At 55.2% G+C, this 27,444-nt stretch overlaps 1 protein-coding gene across 1 annotated transcript; it reads left to right on the top strand.

Moving 5' to 3' along the window:
* Positions 1 to 1,447: 1,447 nt before the first annotated feature.
* On the top strand, positions 1,448 to 26,968 carry PEDS1 (plasmanylethanolamine desaturase 1). Its single transcript, XM_069548812.1, has 6 exons — positions 1,448 to 1,920; positions 9,408 to 9,527; positions 20,641 to 20,732; positions 21,883 to 22,027; positions 23,443 to 23,655; positions 25,655 to 26,968. The coding sequence occupies exons 1-6, from the start codon at positions 1,797 to 1,799 to the stop codon at positions 25,774 to 25,776; spliced, it is 816 nt and encodes a 271-aa protein (XP_069404913.1). The 5' UTR covers positions 1,448 to 1,796; the 3' UTR covers positions 25,777 to 26,968.
* Positions 26,969 to 27,444: the final 476 nt, after the last annotated feature.

Genomic DNA, 27,444 nt, shown 5'->3' with positions numbered 1-27,444 from the left:
GACAATCACAGAATGAGAGAAAATATGACAGTCATATTCCCTGCTCTTTCCCTGCAGCAACCTGGGTCAGGTTGGTGCCTAACAAATGTGTTCCCTGAGGAAATGAATAACCTGTCTGTCCATCACCCATCTTGTGCTGGCCACTAGGGGAGCTCCCGACACCAGCAGGAACCAGCCTGGGACACAGGCAGAGCTTGGAAGGGTGTGTCCCTGAAATCTGAGATTGAGCCGATCCCAACACAAGGCACCTGAATCTCCTGGATTGAAAATTTGAACTGTGTAAAGTACAAGAAGGCAAAGCCAGTCAGTTTTGCCAGAATTCAGCAGGAGGTGAATTGCATACTGCAATCTCTCCCTGCCAAGGAAGCACGCTTTTCTTTCCTGGGAGGTGGTATATACAAAGAAACAGAAAAGGGGCGTGGGTCTGGCAGGGATTGTAGCCGCCCAGGGTGGGAACGCCCAGGAAACACTCCTGGGGTGACTGACTTTTCCTAGCACCCGGACAATCCAGGGCTTAAACCTTGAGAACAAGGATGGAGCCTCCAAGAGACAGAATGGGGTCTTAACCTCCCCTCCCTGTTCCCCCACCTCTTGAACACTCTTAGCTCCCATTTGGCGGGGGACGCGGTGTGGAATTTATGTGAGCAATTACTGCGTACTTTGTAGTCGGTTAGACCGGCCGAGTTCCTGCTGAGGTAATAAATTCATTTGAGACTTAATTCACTCCATAAGCATTTCCTCGAGCCCTTTGGGAAGATCCCCTTGGGGAAGGAGAAAGCTACCCACTCCAGTATCCCGGCCTGGAGAATTCCATGGACTGTATAGTCCATGCGGGTCTCAAAGAGTCGGACACGACTGAGGGACTTCCACTTCACTTCACTTAGGCTGATAGGGACGTGGGAGAACGGCTGTGATCTCAGCAAGTCTTAGCCCTGGGGAGCTTGCTTTCTGGGGAGGGGGGAGCCTGGCACCGTCCGTTCCGACGAGCACTGGGAAGGCGAGGTGATGTCACAGTGACCGGAGAAGGGGGCACCTCCGGGCGCTGCGGTGACAGGGGCCTCTGAGGAGGCCACCCAGCTCCGGACTGTGAGTAAAAAACACCCTGCGGTCGAGCTCTTGGCCCGGCGCCCAACAGATAGTCAGCGCTCACCAAATCTGACAGAGACTCTTATCACTTTCCTGTCTCCTCCCTCCGAGGGACACTGCCCCCACCCCCTGGTCAGGCTTGTCCCCGGGGGCACCGCGCGAGCGGGGCCCACGGTGAGGGGCGACGCTCGGGGTCTTCGGAGACCCTGAAACCGGCCCCGGCCAGGGACCCTCCAAACGGGGCCTCCCCTCCCCGGCCAGGGGACCCTCCCCGCGCGTCCCCTGCCCGTCACAGACGCCGGCCTGGGAGTGCCCAAGAGACGGCCGCTCAGACCTCGGCCCTCGGCACCGGGGGCACCGCGGGGGTAAACACAGCCCTCCCGGGGCCGTCAGCGCGCTCGGACCCACAGTGCGGCGGCGACGTGCAGAGAAGTGCGAGCAGCCGAGACGCGCCGCAGCCCGGCTCTTCCGTACGCTGCGGACCCGCCCCTCGCGCGCCGCGGTTGGCTGCGGCTCGGCGGCCGCTGATTGGCTGGCGCTGCCCCCGGCGCGCGCCCCCATTGGCTGTGACGCCCGGCCGGGCGAGACCCCCGTCGGCGCCGCGGCCGCGCCCGGGGCCGGGCCGTCATTGGGCGGCGTGATCTCGCCGCGGTTCCGCGGCCCTGCCGCCGCCGCCAGCGGAGCGCACCGGGCTGGCCGGGCGAGGGGCCATGGCGGGCGCCGAAGACGGGCCGGGCCAGCAGCCAGAGCTCGAAGACGATGAGGCGGCGTCCTGCCGGCGCTGGGGCGCGCAGCACGCCGGGGCCCGCGAGCTGGCCGCGCTCTACTCCCCAGGTAGGACCTCCGGCCCCCTCTCCCGGCCCGCAGTCACCAGCCAGCCTGGGCTGCGGGGCCGCGATCCTGGGTCCCCTGGATCGGAACCCCAGCCTCAGCCCCCAGTGCAGAGCTCCAGGCGCGGCTCCTAACTTGCAAGTAGCGCCCCTAAGTCTTGGGACCCCACCCCAGCGCCCCTTCCAAGCGCAAACCAGAACCCCAGCCACGGGGCTTTCTGGATGCAAAGACAGCCCCCCGGATCAAGGAGCTGCCATATCAACTCCTCTGGCTACGGACAGCTCCCATCACGCTGTCGGATCCCAATCCTAGCCCGGGGTCCCCGCGGCTGTAAAGAGCCCCTAGCCTTGGGGACCCACCACGCCAGGACCCCAAGCCGAAGGCACCCCCCCCCTCAGTGACATGTACTGGCCCCCCTCCTAAGAGTTACACCCTATCCCAGGTTCCCCAGATACAGATTTGACACCCTAGGGCCCTATCTGCACCCCTGCCAGGGCCCTGGGCTGTAGTGACTTCACCCCCCAAATCTGAGCATATCAGGTCTGCTCTGGGAACCTCAACTCAGGGGGCCCCACGTACCGAGTGCCCCAGACGCCCTTCCTCCAAAGCCCCATCCTAGATTTATAGCTTCAGTTTATAGACCCTCACCCCTTCCCCCGCACCCCGCGAATTAACTCTCACCCTGTATTTTGAAATCCTGGGTGGTGAGGGCCTCCCTGCACACCTTCCAGTTTAAGCTTTCTCTCAAAATTTAAGCCCCAGTCCCAGCCACTTCCTCTCCCCCATGTAGATGTTTATATTAACCTCCTCCATAAGGACTTGGGGGTGTCCACAGACCAGACCGCAAACTTAGAGACCCTTGCTCTGCTTCTGCCCCCCGACAAGGTCCCGGTGTCTGCCTGCTGGGCCTACCGTTTCTGCTCTAGCAAGCAATGACCTCCACCCCCTTCTCTGACTTCCACTTGAGCCTCAGGAATCTCATTGCCAGGCCCCAGCAGAGCCAAGTGTCCCCAGGGGTAAAGAAATTGCCTTTGAGAACTCCAGAGTCAGGTGACTGGGAGGCCCCTTTGCTTGGGTGTCGCCAGCTCATCCAGCTTTATTTATTTGTCAAACATTGTGACATCTTTCCTTTTACCCCGGGGAGGGGGAGGGGGCCACCACGCATAGATATCCCTTGCCTGAGGTGAGAACGACTCTGCCACCACCTTTGGCTTTCTGCCCTGACTGGCCAGGGTTTGCATACCATCTCTGCCATAGCTGCCTGTATGACCTGAGCTGTAGATCACCAGAGGCTTTCTGGATTTGCAGTTTCATGTTCTGAGTCTTTTTTTTTTTTTCATACCTAACTTGGGCACCTGGCCCATGATGCCATAGTGCCTTTAACCTGTTCTCCCAGCACCCAGCTTGTGGACCTAAAACCTCTGGTGCTGCCTGGGGCAGCCTGGACTTAGCATCCTGACTCTGCTTCTTAACTATGTGACCTGGGCCAAGGTGCCGGCCCTCTCTGAGCCTCAGTTTCCTCACCTCTAAAATGGGTACATGATAAAGCTTATCGGTTCCTTAGTGTCACTGGGAAGGGGAAATGAGATCATCCATCTAGTGCAGTGCCTAGCATACAATAGGGAATCCCTGTTATTAATGCCATAGCCCAACCTCTCCTGTGAGTCTTGGGGTACACTGCCTCATCTCTTTGGTCCTCAGGCTCACCACCTGGAAATCCAGGGTAAGATTCAAAGGCCCCTTCCTTTGGTGTCCAGCTCCACCCACTCAAGTAAACCCTACAGACCTTGAAATCAGAAGGGTGTTCTGAGCCTCCCCTGTGAACTCCGCTTCTCATTCCACCATGATTGCATCTTTGTCCAGTTCTGGTTTCCCCAAGTGCCCCTCACCGTCTAAAGGACAGCCCCTCAGGGATTTAAGGGAGCAGACAGTCTCCCGGTCCCCCAAACCTGCAATCAGAGGCCTTGCCTCCTCCCAACTTGGAGTTTGGGTGGGGCAAGGGGAGAGCCTGGGGAGGAGGAGTGAAGCAGAAAGAGACTGGCTTCTCTAAATTCCATAGGCCTCCCTCTGCCTGCCTCTGTCCCTTGACGTTGGGGAAGTACCTCCATCTCTCCGGGCCTGGCCTATGACGTAAGGGACCAGGGACACATGCTGAGCACTGGGACCCTTGTCCCAGTGCCTGTTCTAACCCTTGGGGGAACAGTGGTGAACAAAACAGGGAAAACAGAGTTGGGCTTTTGCAAACCCAGTAAATAAGGGAAATAGCTTACTTGCCCAGTGGTGGCAAGTACTGCGGAACAAATAGCCAAAAAGGGAGAAGTTGGGGACAGTCACGTTTTAGGGGGGGCAGTTAAGGCCTCCCTGAACAGGTGACATTTGACCCAGGACCAGAAGGGAGGGACGCCTGAAGATATTTGAGGAAGGATGGGTCCAGGCCAGGGACACTGCAAGTGCAGAGGCCCTGAGGTTAGGAGCGAGCCTGAAGTGTTTGCGGGAGACTGAGGCGGCCCGCGGGCTGGAGCAGAGGGAGCCAGGGCTGAGTCGGGAAGGGTTCTGAGTTCTGGGACTGGATTCCTGAGATTCACGGGTACAGAGGTAGGTTGGTACCGTGACAGCTGGCAGCAATAATGAGGCAGTTAACATAGTTGACATTTATTGGTCCCTGGCTGTGTGCTGGGCGTTTCCTTCCTATGCTCTCATTTCAGCCTCCCTGCAGTTGTCTCAGGAGTATCCTGGTATCAACTCCATTTTACAGGGGAGGAAACGGAGACCCCTGTAGCCTCCTCATAGCCCACCCCCTACACGTGTTCTTCCCAGTGCTTGTCCTGCCTGGGACTTGGCTTGCTTCTGCTCACCAGAGGGGAAGGTCAGCCTCGCCAGGGACACCATATGTTTGGCTGGCCTGGAGTGGCTGCACCCTGTCCATCTTTAAGACCTTCCGTGAGGCTTAGCAAAGAGTGATGATCACGGTCACACAGAGAGTTAGCAGGGCCAGAACCTGAACACTGTTCTGGGGTGTTCTGGGTTCTGTGTTCCGAATCTTTGCTGTGGAAGTGAGCCTGCCGAGGGTGGGGGTGCGGGAGGGGGCCCATGTTCCAGGGCGGCCGGGCAGCATGCCTGCAGGGCTGGCGGCAGACACGGTGGGCCTCGTGTCGGCTGAGAGCTGTGAGGGGTCTGATGGGGCCGCTTGGGTTGAAGAGCCTCAGCCCAATCTCCTGGACCCTGAGAGTCTGCCCCAAGGACGCGCCTGGGGCCTGGGAGCCATAGAGGGTCCAAGTTTGGGTTTTGCAGACCCTCTGCCAGGTGCAGCCCTTGTGACTGGTGGGCAGGCTGGGCAGGCCTCCCCCAGCCTCACGGGCAGGCCCAGAGGCGAGGTGGGTGTCCCACATCCTGGCAGGTACCAGCTGACCTCTGGCTATGTGGATACGCCGGCTCCAGGGGTGGATCTTGGCAGGTTCCCGGAGCCCCTGTTCAACCCCCAGCCTGTGGGACACAGGCACTCAGCGTGGGTGGGGGGGTGAGGTGAAGGGTGTCAGGAGTGCCAGGTGGGGGTCCTGGCCTACCATCCTGGAGCTGAGCTGGGCTTTGTCCCCAGAGGGCCTCCCGAGGCCCCTTCCTGGCCAGGCTGGTCCATCACACCCCTGGCCCGGGTTTCTGTCTCCCTCGTTTCCATGTCTTTGTCTCTCCCTCTCTCTGGCTACACTCATTCTCTCCATCTCCGTGTATGTAGAGACCCCCCATCTCTCTCTTTCCTCCTTTTCTCCCTGTCTCTCACCTCTCTGTGTCTCTGATGCCATTCTCTCCCATCTGTCTCTCTTCCTCTGTGTCTCTCTGGTCCCTGCCTCCCCGCTACCTCCTGTCCCCCCACCTCCCTGAGGCCGAGGGTCTCCTAGTGGCCCCGGACCCACCTTAAGGGCAGGTTCCAGGGCTTGTCTGACTGAAACAAGAGGCGGGCCCAGTGCCAGGCCTCCGGCTGTGACCTGTCCCCAGGAAAGCAGAGATGCCCCCCGCCCCGCCCCTGCACAGCCACCATACGCCAGCTTAGCCCTTCTGCAGGCCAGCAGGCATCACCTCTGTCCCTCGGCTCCGATCATGGTCAGGCCAGGGGCTGGCTCAGGGAAGCAAGGCCCAGTGCTGTGCTGGAGGTGGCCCGAGCCCTCTATGCGGATGAAAGGCCTTCCCCTCCCCGGCCTCAGTCTGGCCATCTGTGATGTGACCCCATTTAGACCCCTTGACTGTGCGGTCCCGGCCTGGCTCACTGTCCATGTTGACTTTGGTGACTCTCGAGGGACTTCGGATACCTCCTCTCTCCAGGCCTAGTTTCCCCCTCTGAAGGTCGGGGCAGATAGCCCCCAGCTTTTGGTGTACGGCAGGCCGGGCTGGCTGGGATCCTCCCTGGCAGTGTAGCTGGTATGGAAGAGGTGCTCTGTGAAAGCTTATTATAATAGATGCGTTTTTTCTGGGTCATAGTTGAGGCACTTGTTCTGCAGAAGACTCCAGAGCCTAGAGGACAGTTTAGATGGGAAAATATTCAGATTTCGGGATGTTGTCCATGGCAAGGGGAGAGAGTTGGGCTACCTTTGGAATCAAGACAGTCCCAAACGTCCAGGCTAAAGTCTCCCATTTACAGGCACAGGATCCAAACCCAGCTCTTGGTTTTTACCTGCTGAGCCTCAGTTTCTTCATCCAGGAAGTGCGATCACACAGTTCCTCCCTCGAGGCACTGAGACTTGAATGAAATACTGTGCCTCATCTTTGAAAACCCAGATAACTGCAGGGGCCTGGCCAGCACTGCCACCAGTGGAAGCCCCCCAGGATGAGGCCTCAGGGAGGAGAGAGGGCTGGGGTAAGCCAGGAGCTCTGCCCCCATCTGAGGGGGGCTCAGACCTGGGGTGGCCAGAGCCTGTTCTTAAAGGAAGCAGGAAAATAGGAATTTAGGGTTGTTTTTTTTTTTAAGTGTAGCTCCTTTTTTAAAAAAAACTAAGAGCAAAATATGGCAGAGGGGGGGACTTCCCTGGTATTACAGTGGTAAAGAATCTGTCTGCCGATGCAGGGGACGTGGGTTCGATCCCTGCTCCGGGAAGATCCCACATGCCACAGGGCAGCTAAGCCCACACCCCACAACCAGAGAAAGCCTGTGTGTCGCCAAGAAGACCCAGTGCAGCCGTTTGCTGTTCAGTCGCTCAGTGGTCGCCGACTCTGCAACCCCACAGACTGCAGCACACCAGGCTTCCCTGTCCTTCACCACCTCCCAGGAGCTTGCTCAGACTCATGTCCATTGAATCAGTGATGCGAAGCCATCCAGCCATCTCATGCTTCAAAAGACCCTGATGCTGGGAAGGACTGAAGTGCAGCTATAGATGGATAAATGAGACAAGACAGAGGGAGTAGGTCTGCAGAGTCTGTGGCGTGGGCTGCACGCTGTGCCCAGCCCGCGATCGGCCTGGTTATCGTTCCTGTCACTTAATCTCATTGCTGGCGCTGCAGGCCGGGGGGCGGCAGATCATACTGAGGAATCTCCTGTCCCTGACCACCGGCCCTCCCGGCTTCCTGCTTCTGAGCCCCGAATCCTGGCCGCAGACCAGAGCCACAGAAGGGAAGGCCCTTCAGGGCCCTATCATGGTGACCCCAGGTTGGGGCGCTGGGGTGGCAGGGCCCCGGGGTGCCAAGGAAGCAGTCCCTGACTGCGGAGTGGGCGGCGAGGGGCTTCTGCACCTGCCTCCATGTGAGGCCTGGAGGGTCCTGGCCCTGTCTGGGTCCCAAGGTCCTCGTCTGTACGCGGGATACGACCCTGGGCATGTCCTTCGCCCACTCGGAGCCTTGGTCTTCTCACAGGGTGGAAGTTCTGGCTCTGGCTTGGAGTGCAGTCTGCTTTGTGCAGCCGGGACAAGGCCCGTTCTCTCTCTGAGCCTGGTCCTTGTCACACCGCTTCAGAGAAAGGTGCCCAGAAGCAAAGCCTGGCGGTTTTCCTCTAGGATCGTGGTTAGGAATTTGTTATTCCACAAGCATTTATTAAGCACCAACACGTGCCAGGGCCCTGCTGTGCAGGGCAGGCACAGTCCTAGGCCTCCTGAGTTGACATTTAGGGAGAGGAGGATGGAGGTTATGCAGGCAGAGTTTCTCATGATGGGCCCCATGGTCAGGGAGCCCAGGCGTTAAAGGAGGAATAGTGGATGGCTTCCTGGAGGTGGAGGTTCCACAGAGAGACCTGCAAGAGGAGATCTGTCCTTGAGACCAGCTGCCTGAGAAAACAGTGTTCCTGGGGACCATGTCACATGCACCCAGGTGGTGCTTTTATTTCCTTTTGCGTTTTTAAATTTTAATTTATAATTATGAGATTTTTGCTAAGATATCACATTCATAAATTTTAAATTCAAAAGGAGGTGAAAAGACAGTCTTAACTCTACAGTTGTTTGGTTGTCTTTTCTCTCTTTTTTTATGTAAATGGATGTTTGGCACTTTGCTGTTTGCACTTACCAGTTTGTCCTGAATATCCAGTCCCTCCGTCAGCCACATAGGAACAGTCACCCAGGCTTTTTGCCTAGCAACAGAGACGCTGTAAACCAAGTTAACTTGTCTGATTCCCCAAGCAGTGGACACTGAGGTTATTCTCAGTGTTTCGATACAGTCAACAAAGCTGCAGTTGAGTGAATCAGCCTGTCCCAGCCCACAGGATATTAAAAATACGTGCCAAAATTATATAGATGGTTTCATACCTGCATCCTGATTTCTGGCTCGTCTTGAGAATTAGAGCCTCTGACCTGCCTGGGCCCACACTCCCTGTCCTGGCAGTGGTCAGCCAGTTAGTGCCTCCCGCTCTAGGAGGGGCACTTGTGCTGCGGTGTCCCACTGCTCCCACCCAGCCCACCTCACTGCTTCTAACCGTCTCTCCAGCCCCTGGCAATGTTGAGCTTGAGACCTCCTCATCGGCCCTGTGGCTGAAGCCATGGAAGTGATAACTGTGGTTGGTTTCTCCTGAATTCCTGACTCATTGCCTGGAGCCCCGCTTGATGGACGTGGGACAGGGTCTGAACGTGCATAATTAAAAGCTGTTTGTGGGGCTTCCAAATAATTGCCTACCAGATGGGGGCAGGTGATAGGATAATGAGAATTAAAAAAAGAAGCTCATTAAAATTCCTTCAGGGGTCTCCAGAGAGAGCCCAAAGGGGCCCACAAGATCAACGTTCTAGTCCTGTCTGCCAAAGACTCGGCACATGTAACGCCAGCCTCGTGGGCAGCAGGCCTGTGTGCAGGAGGGTTTGGTTTAACACAGCCGGCCTGGAGTATATGACATTGGACAGACCTGTCCCAGTCTCTAGGCCTCAGGGACACTCTGTGAAATGGGCATGCATTCAGCCTGCAGTCTGCACTGCGGACTCATGGAACACAGTCAGAGAGCCGTCCCTAGACCGGCCCCGCCTGGCTCTGATCCTTGATCCCGTGGCCTTGGCCCGCCGCCCTGCACTCACTCTCGCCCCTTCTCCCCGCAGGCAAGCGCTTCCAGGAGTGGTGCTGCGTGGTTCTGTGCTTCAGCCTCATCGCCCACAATGTGGTCCACCTCCTGCTGTTGGCCCGCTGGGAGCAAACGCCCCTCGTGATGCTGGGCGTGGGTGAGTGCCCACAGCCCCGCTGCCTGCCTTGGTTTCCCCAGGGGTCAGGGACCTACCTACTGTCTGCGCCACGCTGATGGCGACTCACACATCGTGCGTGCACAGGAATGGGGTTCGGGCTGTGGGGACCCTGTCGCCCATCGCACACACGTGGCAGCTGTGTCCGTGCTTGGCCCAGAGACCTGGGCGTCATCCTGAATTCCTCCCCTCTGTCACTCCACATCCACACCATCAGCGAGTCTCCTGGCTCTGCTTCTGAATTGTATCCAGCATCCACCATCCCCTCCCTGGTCCAGCACCATCCTCCAGGCTGGACTGTGGCAGAGGCCTCCTCCATGGTCTCCCCACCTCCACCTCAGCCCTCCACTGTCCACAGGCAGCTGGGAGGATCCCATCGGATCCCACATGAGGTCACACCACTGGTCTGTTGTCCCCAGTCTACTTAGAACAAAACACAAGCTCCTTGGCACAGCCCCCAGCCCTCCTTCTATCACTTCCCTCCTCCTGTCGGCTCATCCCGCTTCTGCCACACCAGCCTCCCCACTGTGCCTCCCTGGGCACCGTCAGACACGCTGCTAGCTCAGGGCCTTTGCACGTGCTCTTCCTGAGCTTGAACTCTTCCCACGGAGCCCTGCGTGGTTCACTGCCTCGTCCCCCTCAGGGAGCTCCTCCCTTACAACAGCAGTCCTGCCGTGTGCCCCGCACCCCACTCTGTCCTATGTTCTGTTTGTTTGTCCCCTGCCTCCCCCAGTCACACATCCGCTCCCTGAGAGTCAGGACTTGTGCGTCTTCGCTGCTGTGTCCCCTGACGCGATGCCTCACACAGTAGGTGCTCTGTAAACGCTCACCAAAGCGGTGAGTGAATGAATGGACAACCTGCACCCATCGGTGCCTGCCAAGCGGTTTCCGCCGGTCTGTCCTCAGGCTTCCACGGCCTGGGCGACAGGCACTGCCATTGTTGGCATCGTTACACAGAGCAGGAGACTGAGCCTCAGAGCGGGGACCGGCCGGAGTCACCCCTCAAAATGGAAAGCACTACACGATTTCTAATTCATTGTCTCCACGCCCAGGTCCTGGAGTGACGTCATTCCTTCCTGCCTGCCCTCTGCCCCTCCGCTCTCCCTCTAATTCCAGTGCTTGTCGCTCTGACCCCAGGGTCGGTGGCCGCTGTGCCCTTGGTCCAGCCGGCCAGCCCGAAGTGTTCAGCCTCCACAGTCTCATTAAAAGCATTCTGGCCGCTCAGGCCAGTAGCACTTGGGCCTGCTAATTGAGCCATCAGGGTTTGCGGTAGGAGTGGGTATGTGCTGGGGGGCTGGACCAACTGGAAGGGAAAGAGGGTAACGCATTAGTGCTGAGGAGCCAGGCCCTGCCCACAGAGCCGGACATGCCCCCTCTCTCCAGGGGCAAGAAGGACCTGCACCCCCGGGCTCTCTGCCTCGGAGCAGCACATTCAAGGGCGGGGGTGTTGACAGTGTGAGCCCCGACACCCGTCTGGGGGCGATCACAAGCAGACTGCTGTATCCTGGACTCACATCAGCTCTGCCACTCCTGGGCTCTGTAGCCTTGGGCAAGTGTCATTACACCCCTGAGCCTCTCTGCCACATCTGGAAAGTGAGGCTGCTTGTAGTACCTGCTGGCTGGGGCCACTGTGAGGGCCAGATGCATCCCTGCTGAGAAGGCAGCGGCTGGGTCGAGGTAGGGAGGGGGCACTGCCCAACATTCCCCTCCCCGGGGCTCAGACCTTGCCTCTCAGTGGTCAGTTTAACTGTGGATATTTCCGGAGACTGCTGCATGCCAAGGGCTTCCCAGGTGGCACGAGTGGTAAAGAACCTGCCTGCCAGTACAGGAGACCTAAGAGCCGCGGATACGGTCCCTGGGTCCAGAAGATCCCCTGCAGGAGGAAATGGTAACCCACTCCTGTGTTCTTCCCGGGGAAATTCCATGGACAGAGGAGCCTGGGGGACTGCCGTCCATGAGGTTGCTAGAGTCGGACACGACTGAACGACTATACAACAACAAACACCACCATGTGCCAAGCCCCATCCTGGGCTCTCTGCACTGTAGGCGGCAACCGAGCGAGAGTTTCGGGCACCTGCTCTCGGACCCGGGTGGTTTCCCTGTCGGGCAGCAGCAGGGTCTGGGATGGTGTATCCAGACCTGCCCATCTCCTAAACTGCAGACTCCCTGACTAGGGACTGTATGGCCTCCACTAGGAGGGAGAGTGTGTTCTCAGCAGCGGGCCCACTCTGGGCAAAGGACCCATAGCACCAGAGCCCCCGTGTGGGTTGAGTGAGCCAAGAGGTTGGACACCCCAGGTAGGTCACCACCTCCCTCCCCCGACTGGGGCCAGATCTTCCAGCCCTGGGGTCAGGAGATTTCTCACCTGCTTATCAGCCAAGCTCTTCCACCAAACACCTTTGCCTCTGGACTGATAACAGCCTACAATCCTCTGATAGCAGTGTTTGCACAGTTCCTGATCGATTTAAGTAGTCACCCTGATTTCTGTGTTGACACACCGGAAGGAAGGGTACTGTGCCAGCCTACAGAGGCCACCCCTAGCCTGCTGCTATCTCCCAGGCATTCTGGTGCCCCTGGCAGGCCCCCAGAAATCCAAGGAGCCAGAAGCCTTGAAAAGGTGTCCAGTTAATAAATACAGATAGATGATGCCATCCTGGGTGGCAAAGTCAAGATTGGCAGAAACAGGCAGGGAAGATGAGAGGTAAGAGGTCAGGAAAGGTCTCTCTGGAAAAGTGGCATTTGCACGGAGACCTGAAGGCAGTGAGGGAGCTGGCCAGGTGGTTCTCTCTGGGGTATTCCAGGCAAAGTGAGCAGCAGGGGCAAAGCCCTCGAGTCTGGGGCAAGCCCCACACACTTGGAGAAGAGAAAGGAGGCCAGTGTGGCTGGAGAAAATTGACCAAAAGAACAGTAGTCGGAGGCAGATCAGAGACCCGTGGGGACCAGCCGCACAGGGCTTTAAAGACCATGGTCTGAACTTGGAGTTTTATTCTGCAAGCCGTGAGAAGGCACTGGCGATTATCCCCTTGGAGCCAGTTCAGTTCAGTTGTTCAGTCGTGTCTGACTCTTTGCGACCCCATGGACTGCAGCACACCAGGCCTCCCTGCCCATCACCAACTCCCAGAGCTTACTCAAACTCATGTCCATTGAGTCAGTGATGCCATCCAACCATATCATCCTCTGTTGTCCCCTTCTCCCGCCCTCAATCTTTCCCAGCATCAGGGTCTTTTCCAAGGAGTTAGTTCTTTGAATCAAGTGGCCAAAGTACTGGAGTTTCAGCTTCAGCATCGGTCCTTCCAATGAATATTCAGGACTGATCTCCTTTAGGATGTACTGGTTGAATCTCCTTTCAGTCCAAAGGAATCTATAGTCTTCTCCAACACCACAGTTCAAAAGCATCAATTCTTTGGCACTCAGCTTTCTTTATAGTACAACTCTCACATCTATACATGACCACTGGAAAAACCATAGCCTTGACTGGATGGACCTTTGTTGGCAAAATAATGTCTCGGCTTTTTTAATATGCTTTCTGGGTTGGTCATAACTTTTCTTCCAAGGAGTAAGCGTCTTTTAATGTCATGGCTGCAGTCATCATCTGCAGTGATTTTGGAGCCCAAAAAAATAAAGTCTGCCACAGTTTCCCCATCTATTTCCCATGAAGTGATGGGACTGGATGCCATGATCTTCGTTTTCTGAATGTTGAGCTTTAAGCCAACTTTTTAGGCTCTTTAGTTCTTCACTTTCTGCCATAAGGGTGGTGTCATCTGCATATCTGAGGTTATTGGTATTTCTCCCGGCAATCTTGATTCCAGCTTGTGTTTCATCCAGCCCAGCATTCCTCATGATGTACTCTGCATATAAGTTAAACAGGCAGGCTAACAATATACAGCCTTGACATACTCCTTTTCCTATATGGAACCAGTCCATTGTTCCATATCCAGTTCTAACTGTTGCTTCCTAACCTGCATAGAGATTTCTCAGGAGGCAGGTCAGGTGGTCTGGTATTCCCATCTCTCAGAATTTTCCACAGTTTGTTGTGATCCACACAGTCAAAGGCTTTGGCATAGTCAATAAAGCAGAAATAGGTGTTTTTCTGGAACTCTTGCTTTTTCCATGATCCAGTGGATGTTGGCAATTTGATCTCTGGTTCCTTTTCTGGTGCCTTTTCTAAAATCAGCTTGTACATCTGGAAGTTCACGGTTCATGTACTGTTGAAGCCTGGCTTGGAGAATGTTGAGCATCACGTTACTAGTGTGTAAGTTGAGTGCGATTGTGCGGTTGTTTTGAACATCCTTTGGCATTGCCTTTCTTTGGGATTGGAATGAAAACTGACCTTTTCCCGTTGGAGCCTGTTGGAGCCGACATCATCTGATGCAGCAGGGTGGGCGGGTGGGAACGGAGAGGTCTGGAGGAGAGGCGAAGGTGGTGGCCCAGACCCCAGAAGGGCAGCGGAGGTGTTGAGAAGTGGTAAGAGCCCGGTGCGCTGTGAAGGGTGAGCTGTCAGAAGGTGCTGACAGGTTGGCTGTGGCGGTGAGAGGGAGACGGGTCAGCGGCCTGAGGGAAGTGACCGCCAACAGCCGGGAGGGAAGTGGAGGAGCCGAGAGAAAGGAGCTGCCTGGGGAAGCAGGAAACCTGAACCGGAAATCCCAGTGTCCCGGGAGGAGAGACGCTGTTTGAAGCCTTGGTGCTGGCGGAGGGCCCCCAGGAGTGCTCTGTGCGAACAGAGAAGAGGCCTGAGACCCCCCGAGTTTCCAGAGCGGGAAGAGGAAGAAGAGCCAGCCAAGAGGGAAGATGGGGACCTGAAACACGAGAAGACTTGGGGGTCAGCGAGGAGCACCCACCAAGCAGAGCAGCAAGACGGGGCCACGAGGGACCGTCGGAGTTGTCCCCCTGGAGGTCTTCAGCGGCCCGCACAAGGACGGCGTTGGCCACAGCGGATGAGTGACCCAGAGATGACCGCGGGAGCCCTGAGCTGTTTGCTGCACTTGGGGAAAGGGCAGGGAAAATGGGGGGGGGTGGTGAGCTGGTGCCCGAAGGAGGGACTAGAAATTCCTGGCAGAGGAAGGGGGGCGGTTCCAGATGGAAGGCACAGTGAGTGCAGAGGTCAGCAGTGATCCCACAGTCACAGGGCCTCGGGTCGTGGTGGCCTCTCAGGTCAGGAGTCTGGCCTGGAGGAGGAGTCTTAGCTGGATTTGAGCTGAAAGGTGGTAAAGACAGGATTTGGCCCCAGGACCGGAGGGACCTGGGCTTCCCTGATGGCTCAGCAGGGAAAGAATTTGCCTGCATTGCAGGAGACGCAAGTTCAATCCGTGGAGGAGGAAATGGCAGTGCACTCCAGTATTTTTGCCTGGAAAAGTCCATGGACAGAGGAGCCTAGTGGGCTACAGTCCATGGGGTCACCGAGGGTCGGACACAACTGAGCGACTAAACACACACGCTGCTACACCGTAGGGACCAGCCCTCTGCAGTGTCTGTTTCTGTCTCAGCCCCATCTCCACACCAGGCCTCAGGGTGGGCGGGGCGGAGAAGTCCCAGCGCGTGGCCTGTCGGGAAGTGGAGGCCCCAGGGAGCGGTCTCAGGGTCTCAGGGTGGCTGGGGTGAGTCGTCATGGTCTCCTAGCCTGGCCCCGTGTCCTGCAGGCAGGGTGGTGACCAGGCTCAGGCCGCCCCCAGGGTGAGCCAGCCACCAGGCGCTGACACCAGCCCTGGGACAAAGAAGCTTCTGTGTGCCCGCCTCTGCCAGCCCTGCTCCCGTTAAAGAGGACTCGGGCAGCAGGCCTGGAGGCCTGGACTCACAGTCTGGAAACGGCCTTGGCCCATAGATTAGAGCCATTTCCTCCCGGCAGGGGGCGGGAAGGACTCTTTTCTCTCCAAAAATAATTCCTGGCATCTCTGTAAAGCCCACGTTCCTCCTCCTTGCTGGGCAGCCAGAAGAGGCCAGGGGCTGGTCACTGGACAGATGACACCACAGAGGCTCCGAGAGGGGAGCGATATTTAACTACTAACTGTGGCTGCACTGGGGGACCGCTCACTGTGTCCCACGGGCCTGCGCTGTGCCCTCGTTCGCTCCTTTGTGTCTGACTTTTTTCAACCCCACGGACTGCAGCCCGCCAGGCTCCTCTGTCCATGGGATTTCCCAGGCAAGAATGCTGGAGTGGGTTGCCATTTCCTTCTCCAGGGGATCTACCCACCCCAGGGATGGAACCTGCGTCTCTTGTGTCTCCTGCACTGGCAGGCGGATTCTTTACCACTGCGTCACCTGGGAAGCCCTTAGGACCTGCATTCGCCTGTTACTAGCTAATGGTATTTAAGCGACGTAAATACCGTTCCTGTCTCAGACCTGGACATGGAGGCTCAGCATCATCATGAACAGCCCTCTCTGGTCCCTGGCCACCGACCAGCAGCTCTGACCCCTCCTTACCCTCCAGGTCTCATTTCTTCCTCTGGCAGGTGGGATGTGGTGGGGCCTATCACAGTGGACATGAAGTGAGATGATACACTTTTTTTTTAATGGACTTTCTTTTTTTAGGACAGCTTTAGATTTACAGGAAATGAGCAGATAGACAGTACAGCAAGTTCACATATAAGCCCTGGCCCCAGTTCCCCTTATTAGTAACACCTCATATTGGTATCATATGTGTGTTACAGTGAATGCACCAATATGCATACATTATTATGAAGTAAAGTCCATAGTTTATCAGAGGTCCTTAAGTTTTTTTCAGTTTTTAACATTTTTTTAGGTAACAGCTTTGTTGTCATATCGTTTCACACAATATTGCATTCACCCATACAAAGAGCACAATTGAGTAGTTTTTAGTAAATTTATCAAGTTACCTAATCATCACCACGCTCAATTTTAGAACACTTTCGTCACCCTGCAAAGAAACTCTGTACCTCTTAACCATTAAGTCCTAACTGATCTCCGTTCCGTATCAGTAGATTTTCATATTTTGGATACCTCATGTAAATGGAACCCTGAACGGTGTGGTCTCGGGTGTTTTTGTTTGGTTGGTTGGTTGTGTCTTAACTTCTTGTTTTATGCTGGAGGATAGCCAGTTGCCAGCTTTGTGATGGTTTCAGGTGTGCAGCAGAATGGCTCAGCCACAGAGATCATCCTTCTCCCCCAGACTCCCCTCCATCCAGGCTACCGCTTATTGAACAGAGTTATCCGCACTGTGCAGTAGGTCCTTATTGGTTATCCATTTTAAATGTAGCAGCATATACAGATGTCCTTAATTTTTAGTTACTGCCCTTTTTCTATCCCAGGATCCCATCCACGATCCCACATCACATTTAGTTGTCATGTCCATTGAGGTTCCTGAGCTGTGAGTTTCTTGGATCTTCCTTGTTTTCAGTGACCTGGACAGCTTGGAGGAGTGCTGGTGTCTTGTGGGATGCTCGTCTGCTGAGATTTGTCTAGTGTTTTTGTTAGTGGGCTGTGTGTCTTGGGGAGGAAGAGCCCAGAGGTCAAGTGCCATTTTCATCAGCATCTATAGCAAGGATATGTACTATCAGCATGACTGATCCCTGTGACATTGACCTTGACCACCAGGCTCAAGTGGTGTTTGTCAGGTTCCTTTAAGGTTACTCTCACCACCTCCCTTTCGTATTGTTATTCCCCTGGTAGAGAAGTCACTGCACAGCACACGTTTAATCTGTGGGGATTATATTCCCAATAATACACTTTTTTAACACCTTTGACAAAGGACCCAGCACACGGGAAGCACCCTAGTGTTAACTGTAATTATAAAACATTTTTCTAGTATTGTTTTTATTATCATTATCATCTGTAAGGAGTTTCTTAGGTGGCGCTAGTGGTAAAGAACCCGCCTGCCAATGCAGGAGACATAAGAGACGCAGGTCTGATCCCTGAGCTGGGAAGATTTCCTGGAGGGGAGGGTATGGCAACCCACTCCAGTATCCTTGCCTGGAGAATCCCATGGACAGAGGAGCCTGGCGGGCTATAGTCCGTGGGGTCGCAAAGAGTGGGATATGACTGAAGCGACTTAGCACGCACACATCATCTGTAAGGATTAAGTGCTTAGGACGATTAAGGAGATGAGATCTGTAACCGGCTTAGGACTGGCCTTGGTACAGTTTAGGGATTAAGAGAGATAAAACATTTAAGGTGCTGGCACAGGGCCTGGTAACTATAGTGCTCAATAAATATCAAGTAAAACTAAATAAGCAAGTGGGTGGGTAGATGGATAGGTGGGCAGATGGCTGACATCTTTACCCAAAAAAGATGAGGGCATATGTCCTCACACAGGCTTGTGGATGACAGTTCACAGGAGCTGAGTCGTTCCAGCCCCAACCTGGAAACAGCCTCGTTGTCCACCAGCAAAATGGATAAATGTACTGTGGTACATCCAGGTGGTGGAATACTATTTGGCACTGAAAAGGATGAACTCCTGAGACAACCACATGGATGCCTCTGGAAGCATTATGCTAGGGAAGGAAGCTAAACCCAAAAAAGCACATCCCATAAGGATCCATCTATGTGAAGTTCCAGAATTGGCAAAACCAGTGTATAATTATGGGAAGCAGATTGGTGGTTGCATGGAACAAAGGTGAGGAGGAAAACGGCACCATAAGGGAGCCTGCTGGAGGGCTGTGTTCTCCTGAGGCAGCCTTAGCTCAGGCTGACGGGACAGGGGCTCAAGAGGCACCTCCGCCGACCCTTCGCTGGCAAAGGGAAGATGCTGAGGCCCAGAGCAGGCAAAGAGTTGGCCCAGGGTCACACAGCAGTGCCTCCAACTCTTGATCTAGCTCCCCCTTCGCTTGGCCCCAATGCCACGATTCCCTCGTGGTAGACACAAGGCAGTGTGTACACAGCATCCTGCGTATGCAGCAGGAGCTCTATTAATGCCCCTACACTGGTAGACTAACCTCAAACCAGGTCTGCCACTCAGGGAGGTGGTTCAGCCTCCCTGAGCCCCTTTCCACATCCGAGGAGTGGGGAAAATAAACGAGGCTGTCCCCTCAGATGGTGACCAGTGCTGTGAAAGAAACAAAGCAAGGAGACGTGACCAAGAGCACCGGCCTGGGAGGATGGCTTTAGCCGGGGGCTTCGTGATGTTTACCCTGAGCTAGAAGACGGAGGAGGAGCCAGCCCTTCAGGGGTCTCAGGGAGGGGGTGGGGCGTCAGATAGAGGAGTAGCAAGTGCAAAAGCCCTGGGCTTCCCAGCCTTCGCCAGCCTCTTCCCTAGCCCAGCCCGCCCTCCCTGCACCGCCCTGAGGAGCACGACTGCCCAGCCCTGTGCACCAGCCTTAGAGCCCCAGCACGGCCTGCCCCTCCCCAGCGTGGCCCCCAGGCAGCATCACCCCTTCCTCACCCTGTGTTTTTTTTTTTCCTTTTTCTGGCTGCCCTGGGTCCTCACTGTTGTGCGCAGGCGGGCTTTCTCTAGTTGTGGTGAGCAGGGGCTACTCTCTGCTTGTGCCCTGCGATATGTGGGATCTTCCCAGACCAGGGACCAAACCCGTGTCCCCTGCACTGGTAGGCAGATTCCTCTCCACTGTACCCCCTGGCAAATCCTCCTGCCCCTTATTTCTCTGTCCCAATAACATGAGCTCAGCCAATGTCCAATGCATCTCTGGCTCTAGTGCAGGGCACACAGTAGGTCCCTGGCAGAATGTCGCCTTTATGGACTAAATGAACAACAGCAAAGATAATAACAGTATTGAGGGCTCCCTCTGCACTACAGATTGTACTTAGCGCTTCCCATCGATTCACTCAACACATGTACCGACCCATATTGTGTGCCGAGAAGTGGGATGCAGCCATAAACGAAAGGCGAAAATTCCTGACTTTGTGGAGCTGACATTTTTATAGGGGAAGACAGTAAACAGAAATGAAGTCCAAGGTGATAGGTGCTTGGAGAAGAAAAGAGGCAGGAAATGCTGGGAGATGGGGGTGCTTACGGTTTTAGATTAGGTATCCTCCGGGGAACTTTGAGGCAAAGATCTGAAGGAAGTGAGGGAGTGAGCTGCGTTACATTTTGGGAAAGAATGTTCCAGCAGGGTGAAGAGCAAGTGCAGAGACCCAGAGGCTTGTAAGGGGGTGTAAGGGAAGGGGAATATGCCAGCAGGGCTGAGACGCAGGTGGTGGGGAGCAGGATGGGGGTGGTACTGGGGAGCAGGATGGGGGTGGTACTGGGGAGCAGGATGGGGGTGGTACTGGGGAGTCACCTTGGGCAGCGGGCTGGCCGCTCTGCCTTGGTCTCCCCGTGTGGACATTGTCGTGGTGCATCCTACCGAGATACTTGGACCCCAAGGTAGCTTAAGAGCCTGGCTCTGCCACTGGCCATGTATGCGACCTCAGTCTAGTTAGTTCTGTTCTCCAAGCCTCAGTTTCCACCTCTATGAAGTAAAAATAAAGATCATACCAGCTTCTAATAGATGGTGAGAATTCGTGAAGATCGAACGTGTCTGGCACTGAGAAAGTATTCAGTAAATGGTAGCTGCAGTGTTCTTTTTTAATCCTCCTCATTCTCATCTGGCTAGAGGAAACTGGGGCACAGAGAGGTTAGGGAACATGCCCAGTGTCACACAGCTGGCGAGTGACAGCTGGCATGTGAGTCCAGGCGTAACAGCACTTACCCTCTGGATTATACTGAACCCTCAAGTAAGCATGTGGTTTCGGGGCTGAGGGGTCTTTGTTCCGAAAAGGCTACTGGGGGCCCAGTGATCACATTGACTGTTGGTAAAAGCTGGGTTGCAGGGCTGTGGCTTCTGTCTGGACCTTGGGTCCTTCCTGACACCAAACCCCAGAATGACCTTGCCATCTATCACCAGTAGCACTGGAGTAGAGCAGGGCAACTGTGGGTCAGAGAGCAAGTGCCAGCCGGCTCCTAACAGGGAAAGGCCGGGCAATCTGAGCCCAGTTTACTCTTCCAGACTCAGCTAGGAAGTGAGGCCCCGCGTGTCCCTGGGGATGATCAAGTAAAGGGACAGACTGCAGCTCCATTCACAGGGAGAGAAGGGAGCACCCTAACCTGAATGACTGAGCGAATGACTTCCTGAGTTGGGGCGGGGAGTGGGCAGGGATGTGCCCTCGACCCCCCATCCCCACCTCCAGCTCACCCTCCTCTTGTCCACAGTGGCAGGGGCTCTCCTTGCTGACTTCCTGTCCGGCCTGGTGCACTGGGGAGCCGACACCTGGGGTTCCGTGGAGCTGCCCGTCGTGGGGAAGGTACGTGTGTTGGCCCAGCCCTGAAGCCCAGCCCGTCTCCTCCAGGAGAAGGTGGGGCTGTCTGACCTGAGCTGAGTCCCCTTTCCTCTCTGAGCCCATTTTCCTATCTGTAACGTGGAAACCGTGGTTCCAGTCTGACCCCCGCTCCCCCGCCTTCAAGACCCCTGTGATTTCCTGGAAGCAAAAGCATCAGGCCTGGGACAGAGAGCTCTGATACATGTCCACCTCACTGGACCCCCTTGAACTTGGGGGCCATACCACATCTTGTTCTCCTCTGCCTTCCCTGCTGCACCTCACTGTTCGTTAACATTGAACTTTATCTGGTGTCAGTCAGACGTTTTGATTGCGATAGAAAATCTGGTACACACTTAACCACAGAAAGGTACCGCTTTGTGTACTAAAAATTTTAGAAGCCACGTTAGGGCGTGGTTGGGTCCAGTAGGACAAACGGACTGTATTCTCTGGACCCCGTCCCTCTCCAATCCTGTCTCTGCTTTCCCCTCCGCTGGCTCCACACTCATGCGGGCTCTCGCCTGGTAAGGTGGCCGGGATGACCATCCACTGCCTCAAGGTCCATCCTCCCAGCTCAGCTCTCCACGGAGACCGCCCCCTTTCCCATAGTTAGTACCCAAGTCCCACGGCTCATCCCCATTGGCCTCACTTGGGTCACGTGGCCGTCACACAGCCAGTCACTGTGGCCAGAGGAATTGGATGCTCTGATTGGCCAGGCCAGGGTCCGAGGAGGCAGCCTGATAGGAGCAGCTGGTGCTAAGAGAAGAAGCAGAGGCTCTTACCAGAAGGAAGGGTTGGATACTGGAAAAAATAAAAGGGTCCTGCCTGTCAGTGTGAGGGGTCTCTTCAGTTGCCTCAGGGTAGGAGAGGAGGATGGAGGTTGTCACCAACCCCCCCTCCATAGCCCAGGTCTGGAGACTGAGGCCGACAGAGGGGCAAGCAGCCGGAGGTCCCACCAGGTCATTTCCACTCATCTGCTAAAGCTGCTAGACCCGGAGCCTGACCCACAGCAGTGCCGTGCTGGGGCAGCATGCCAGAGACAAGGAGGCGCTCCCGCGCGGAGTGTGTGTGCAGGAGGTCAGGGAGAGGGGCTGACTGGTCGGCTGTGTCCCCTCTCCCATCCCCCCACCTCACCTAGGCTTTCATCCGGCCATTCCGGGAGCATCACATCGACCCAACAGCCATCACCCGGCACGACTTCATCGAGACCAACGGGGACAACTGCCTGCTGACGCTGCTGCCACTGTTAAACATGGCCTACAAGTTCTGCACCCGGAGCCCAGGTAAGCATGCCAGCTGGTGGCGGGGGAACCTCCAGGGAGCCCTGGGACAAGCACACCACGCACCCCCCCCCCCAACCACGAGCCTCCCATAGCTTGTGTGGCTGTTTCGCCCCTCAGTGTTATAAAAGTTTAGTTGCCCTCATGTAAAATTGGGATATTTGACATAAAGATCTGTTTCCAACGTCTCTTGAACAATCCAACCTGGCCACCTGTGTCCTGGCTCCCATTTGGCTGCACTGGGCCGGAGCTGAGCTGTGGGGTCCCCCTGACACAAGATGCATGCTCTGCAGTTTGCCACAGTCCCCGCTGCTCCCTGCAGTCCTAATCTCCGCCCCCTCCCTACCCCTGCCCCCCACCTTGTTCATTTGAATTCACCTGCCTGGTCCTAGGGGCTTTTGATCTTGCTGCCTGGGCTTAGTGGAAAGAGTATGTATTGCCTGATCCAAACTCACTCCTGAGTTCAGATCTCTGCCCTGCCTATGTGGGGAAGGGAACTTGTCCCAAGGCGAGTCCCATCACCTCTCTGAGCCTCAGTGACCTCAGTACGGGGGAAGCCTTCCTCTGAGCCAGCTCTTGTTCTAACAGCTTGACACCTTGCTGGTCTTCAGAGCAGCCCCTTGTGGGGAGATGGGCTGTGTGTGTGTGGTGTCTGACCACATCCTCTCCCTGCTGCTCTGAGTGGCTGTGAGCTCCCTTCTGAGAACTGCCAGCACAGGTCCCGCCCCTCCCCTTGGGATAAGCCTGAAGTCAGTGACCCAAAACGGCGGCAAAAGACCAGCCCCCTGCCTCTGAGTGGGACCAACTCTGTGGAGTCATCAGCATTTCAGAATCCACCCTCCGCGCCCACCCACCCCCCCCCCACCGCCAATCAGGCTGAGACAAGACTCCCCCCATCCCATCTTTGCTTAACTCTTCCCCTGCCCTGTCCTGCTTTCCTCACTCCCTTGGGTGTTTTTCAGAAGATTCCCCTCCCCAGTCAGATAAATCACGTGCACATGAGTCCTTGTCTCAGAGAGGCTCTGCTTCTAGGGAATCTGGACCAAGATTTATTCCCATTTCATTGATGAGGAAGTTGAGATGTAAAGAGGTAGAGTCGCTGACCCAAGTTCACACAGTCAAGAAATGTCACAGCAGGGACTTGCACCCAGCCCTGCCTCACTCCAAAGCCCACAGTCTCAACCATTATTTCTGCTTATTCCTATTCTGGCTACTGAGCAGAAGGGAAGACTGAGGCCACAGGAGAGTCTGAGCCTGCCAGAGGCCATGTGGGAGGTTAGAAGGAGCCCAGGGTGCCTGCCATCCCGGGAAGTTTGCCGCCCAGGGGCAAGGGGTGAGGGCCAGGCTGGCAGTGGGCCCCTGCCCTATGTGACAGCTGTTTGGGGCCCATGGGCACCCACCCTCTCCCCACCCTGCAGAAGTCCTGGAGCAGCTGTACCCCTGGGAGTGCTTCGTCTTCTGCCTGATCATCTTTAGCACCTTCACCAACCAGATCCACAAGTGGTCGCACACGTACTTCGGGCTGCCACGCTGGGTCATCTTCCTGCAGGACTGGCACATCATCCTGCCCCGCAAACACCATCGCATCCACCACGTCTCCCCCCACGAGACCTACTTCTGCATCACCACGGGTGCGTTCACAGGATAGCAGGGGCGGGCTGCCCCCACTCCAACTGCTGCTTCATCCTTAGGGTTGGGGGCAGAGGTCACAGGGGGAAGCGGCACAGTCCTAGAGGAACTTTCTCTCAGAACACACATTTCTTGGGTACCTACTATGTGCCACGCACCCTTCTAGGTGCCAGGGACACAGCCATAAATAAGATAGACACTCAGACACCCTCTTCGTAGAGTTGTGATGCCAGCCACCCATCATCTAGCAGATATTTATTGAGTGCCTACTGTGTGCCATGGCACTGAACAAAACACAAAAATCCCTACCTTTATAGCATTCTAAGAGGGGACAGCCCAGGCGATAAGTACTACATCTGACAGTCCTAACTGCCAAGGAAGAAAATAACACAGAAGACGGTAGCAGAGGGAAATAGGGAGCTTTGCCCCTTTAAATGAGTTGGTCAGGGAAGGCCTCCTGGAGAAGGTGGCATTTGAACTGAGGGAGAGTCATGAGACCTGGAGGGAAGAGCTCTCCAGGCAGCAGGAGCAATAGGTGACGGAGGCAGGAACACACACGCCTGGTTTGTTTCAGGAGCAGCGAGGAGGCCAGTGTGGAGTTGAGGGCCAGGATAGGGGAGCTGGCAAGCTCCAGGTGGGAGAGATGCCATGGGGACAGACAAAGCAGGGCGAAGAGCAGAGGATCGGGGGAGATCAGAAATCTGAAAACTGTGAGAGGGGCCCTGCGGATAAATGACAGATCAGTCCAAGCAGAGGGAATAGCGAGGACAAAGGCCTTGAGGCCAGAACATGTGCCCCGGGGGCAGTCGGGAGGCCCACATGCGGAGCCAGTGAGCCAGTGCCAAGGAGGTGAGGCAAGTAGGTTTTCCGGGGTCCGTGGGTATCTTTTTAAGGTTAAGTGTATCACGGGTGCTGTTAAGTCAGGCCAACTTGGGTAACCTTCAACTCCTCCATATGCAACTTTCAGAGGCTCACAAGCCTCCCTGGTTATCAGTTTTCTCATTCACAAGATGAGGCTACAGCCGCTCCTTCACAGACCACCTGCCAGGGCTGCGGTATGAATGGTCAGACGGCAGATGCAAAGTGCCTGGCACGTAGCAGGTACTCAGTAAGCTACACGTATGGGTTTGGAGGAAGGGTTGGGTTTTGCTTTGGTTTGGTTTGGTCAAGTATTTTGTAGGGTTTTTTGTTTTTGCCTTTCTGAAAGCAGAACTGAGAGCCACAGAAAATATTTTTTTGTACATCCTAAAGTCAAGGGTAAATTTTAGGCTCTTCTGGAGATCACTTAATTGTTAAGCCAGGGCTGGGGTCAGTCTTGGTTTGGCCAGGTACTAACTGGGAGACTGCCCTCCAAGACAGTCTTCTCATGTGGAAAATTGGACTCATAGTAATACCTAGTTCAAGGTTCAGGTGGGAGACTGTAATACAGATTAAATAAGATTATGAGACTTATTTAATGGAAATAAGACTATTCACTTAGCTACCATGCCAGGCATCATCCTAGGCCCTGGGATCCAACAGGATCAACAGTGAAAGAACATGGGGTTATGGTTGGGAGCTGGAGATCAAAACCAACACTAAACAGGGAAGTGACAAATTAATGAGGATGGTTACAGGTTATCATGAAGGCTGTAAAGAAATAAGGATGGGTGATGCGACAGGCCTGGAGGGCTGCTAAGTGGTAGTCAGGGAAGGCTTCCTGGAAGAGGTGGCGTTAGAGCCAAATGATAGGAAACACTGCCTCCGTGTCTGGCATATAGTAAGAGCTCAGTAAGAAGGTGAGTGAAGGGATGAAGGTGTATGTCTGAGCAGCCCCTCAGCCCATTGATGGGGAGCCCCCATCCCCAGATTCCTTGGTCAGCCCTTTTCCCCTGCCCTCTGCAGACCCTACTTACTCCCAGTCCCTCTGCTACCCAAGGCGGGGCCAGCTGTCTCTCTGCTCTTACTGTTGCTCTCCCGTTCAACCCCTCCTCACACCCCCCTGCCCTGTCTCTGCTGCAGGCTGGCTCAACTACCCTCTGGAGAGGATGGGCTTCTGGCGACGCCTGGAGGACATTATCCAGGCCCTGACAGGCGAGAAGCCTCGGGCAGATGACATGAAATGGGCGCAGAAGATCAAATAACTCCTCCAGGCACCACCTCGTTGCCAACCTTCCCCAGCTCCCCAAAACTGAAGCCATCTGCCAAATTCCAGCTGCCTCGCGCTGGCCACTCCAGGTGGAGAGGACACCTCCTGGGCTGGGCCCGGGCACCTCTAGCCCACCCCCACCCCTTGTGACACAATACTTGAGCCACTGGTTTTTTTCATTTCCTTCATTTTTTTTCCCCTTGGCCCCTCCCTAGCCACCTGAGCTGCTCTGTCTGCCAAGCCTGACTGCAAAAAAAAAAAAGAGCCCCACCCTTTCAGCCATCCCTTGGGTTTAGGACAAGCTCACCAACTCCCCACACACCCACCACCCCCTACCCCACTGGGCAGCCCTTCAGCATGGCTGGTATCGGAGCACTGAGTCATCTTACCTGTTCCTGTCTGTCTGCCCGCAGGGCTCTAGGAGCCCCCAGGCACAGCTGAGTGTCCCTGGACCGTCACCCCGCTATGGCCCTGCAGACTTGACTCCAAAGGCCTCGGTGAACAGCCTGCCCAGTCACCACCTTCAGCCTAGCTTGTCCACCCAAGGGCGGCAAAGTGCAGCAAGGGTCTGGGGGCAGCTGGCCAGATGAAGCCGAAATTTCCTGATCGAGTGGACTCTGTGCTCCCCAACCCTTCCCCCATCTGCCTGTGTGATTCCACCCAGAGCTGACGTTTCTAACTGGAGAATGTCTTCGAAGGGCACAGCCCCTGCAAAGGGTCTTGGTCATTGGAAAGGGACACTGTGTCTCCTCTGACTTGAGGGTATGTCAGAGAAGGAAGAGTGGGGCTTTTTTGTTTCGGTTATTTTTTTTTAACGGTGCTTGCTTGTTTAATGTAAATAATAGAAAGCCTTAATATCTTTTCTGTAACACGGAGTAATATTTTAATGTCATGTTTTGGATGTACATAATATATTTATAACAAAGCAGCAAGAGTCTACTTAACCTGGGCTGAATCGGTGAATCGGTGTTGATATCTGCTCCAGACCCTTTTGGAAGGGGGCCCCATGATTCCGTGAGGAATTTTCATGTCAGAGATCATGGGGTAGAGACATGGAGGCAGAACCCTACTGAGGAATCCCTTCTGCAAAGATTTACTGGCACCAAGCGTGGAAATGAGCCAACAAACAAGGACCTCCCTGGTGGAGTCGACTTCCTGGGGAGAGACAATAAACATACATAAATGCACACGGACATTCAGATGGTGATTTGTAAAGAAAATGAAATGCTTGGGATGACATTGGAAAAGCGGGGTGAGGCTGCTTTGGCAGGTCAAGGAGGGCCTCTCTGAGCAGGTGACATTTGAGCTGAGACCTGGAGGAGGAGATGGAGCCAGTTGGGGAAAGAACTGTGGGAAAAGCCCTCCTGGCCAGACAGTAGTGCAAAGGCGCTGAGGCAGGAACATGCCTGGGGTTTTTAAAAGAATGTGGCTGGACTGGAGTGAGCAAGGGGACAGTGGAAGATGAGGTTTGAAAAATAGGGACCAACTATATGGACAGCTAAATGGGGAGACTGGACATGTTAAACAAGTATCTTGCTCATTTATTCATTGAACAAATACAAGGTACCTCCTATATGCCAGGCGCTGGGATCCAGCAGTGAACACATAGGCATTTACAATTAATCTAGTCTGGGCTAAATAGTTTCTATAATGTTAATAAGGA

The sequence above is a fragment of the Ovis canadensis genome, chromosome 13, assembly GCF_042477335.2.
Source record: "Ovis canadensis isolate MfBH-ARS-UI-01 breed Bighorn chromosome 13, ARS-UI_OviCan_v2, whole genome shotgun sequence".
In the NCBI taxonomy this organism is placed as follows: domain Eukaryota; kingdom Metazoa; phylum Chordata; class Mammalia; order Artiodactyla; family Bovidae; genus Ovis; species Ovis canadensis.
Note: the sequence above shows the minus strand (reverse complement) of the source record. Positions and strands in the feature narration are given on the sequence as shown.

Bases quoted from the DNA above. Each gene is read 5' to 3' on its own strand.
- PEDS1 (XM_069548812.1), top strand. From the start codon at position 1,797: ATGGCGGGCGCCGAAGACGGGCCGGGCCAGCAGCCAGAGCTCGAAGAC. The intron at 9,528-20,640 runs GTGAGTGCCCAC...TCTTGTCCACAG, and splicing joins CCTCGTGATGCTGGGCGTGG to TGGCAGGGGCTCTCCTTGCT. The intron at 22,028-23,442 runs GTAAGCATGCCA...CCCACCCTGCAG, and splicing joins GTTCTGCACCCGGAGCCCAG to AAGTCCTGGAGCAGCTGTAC.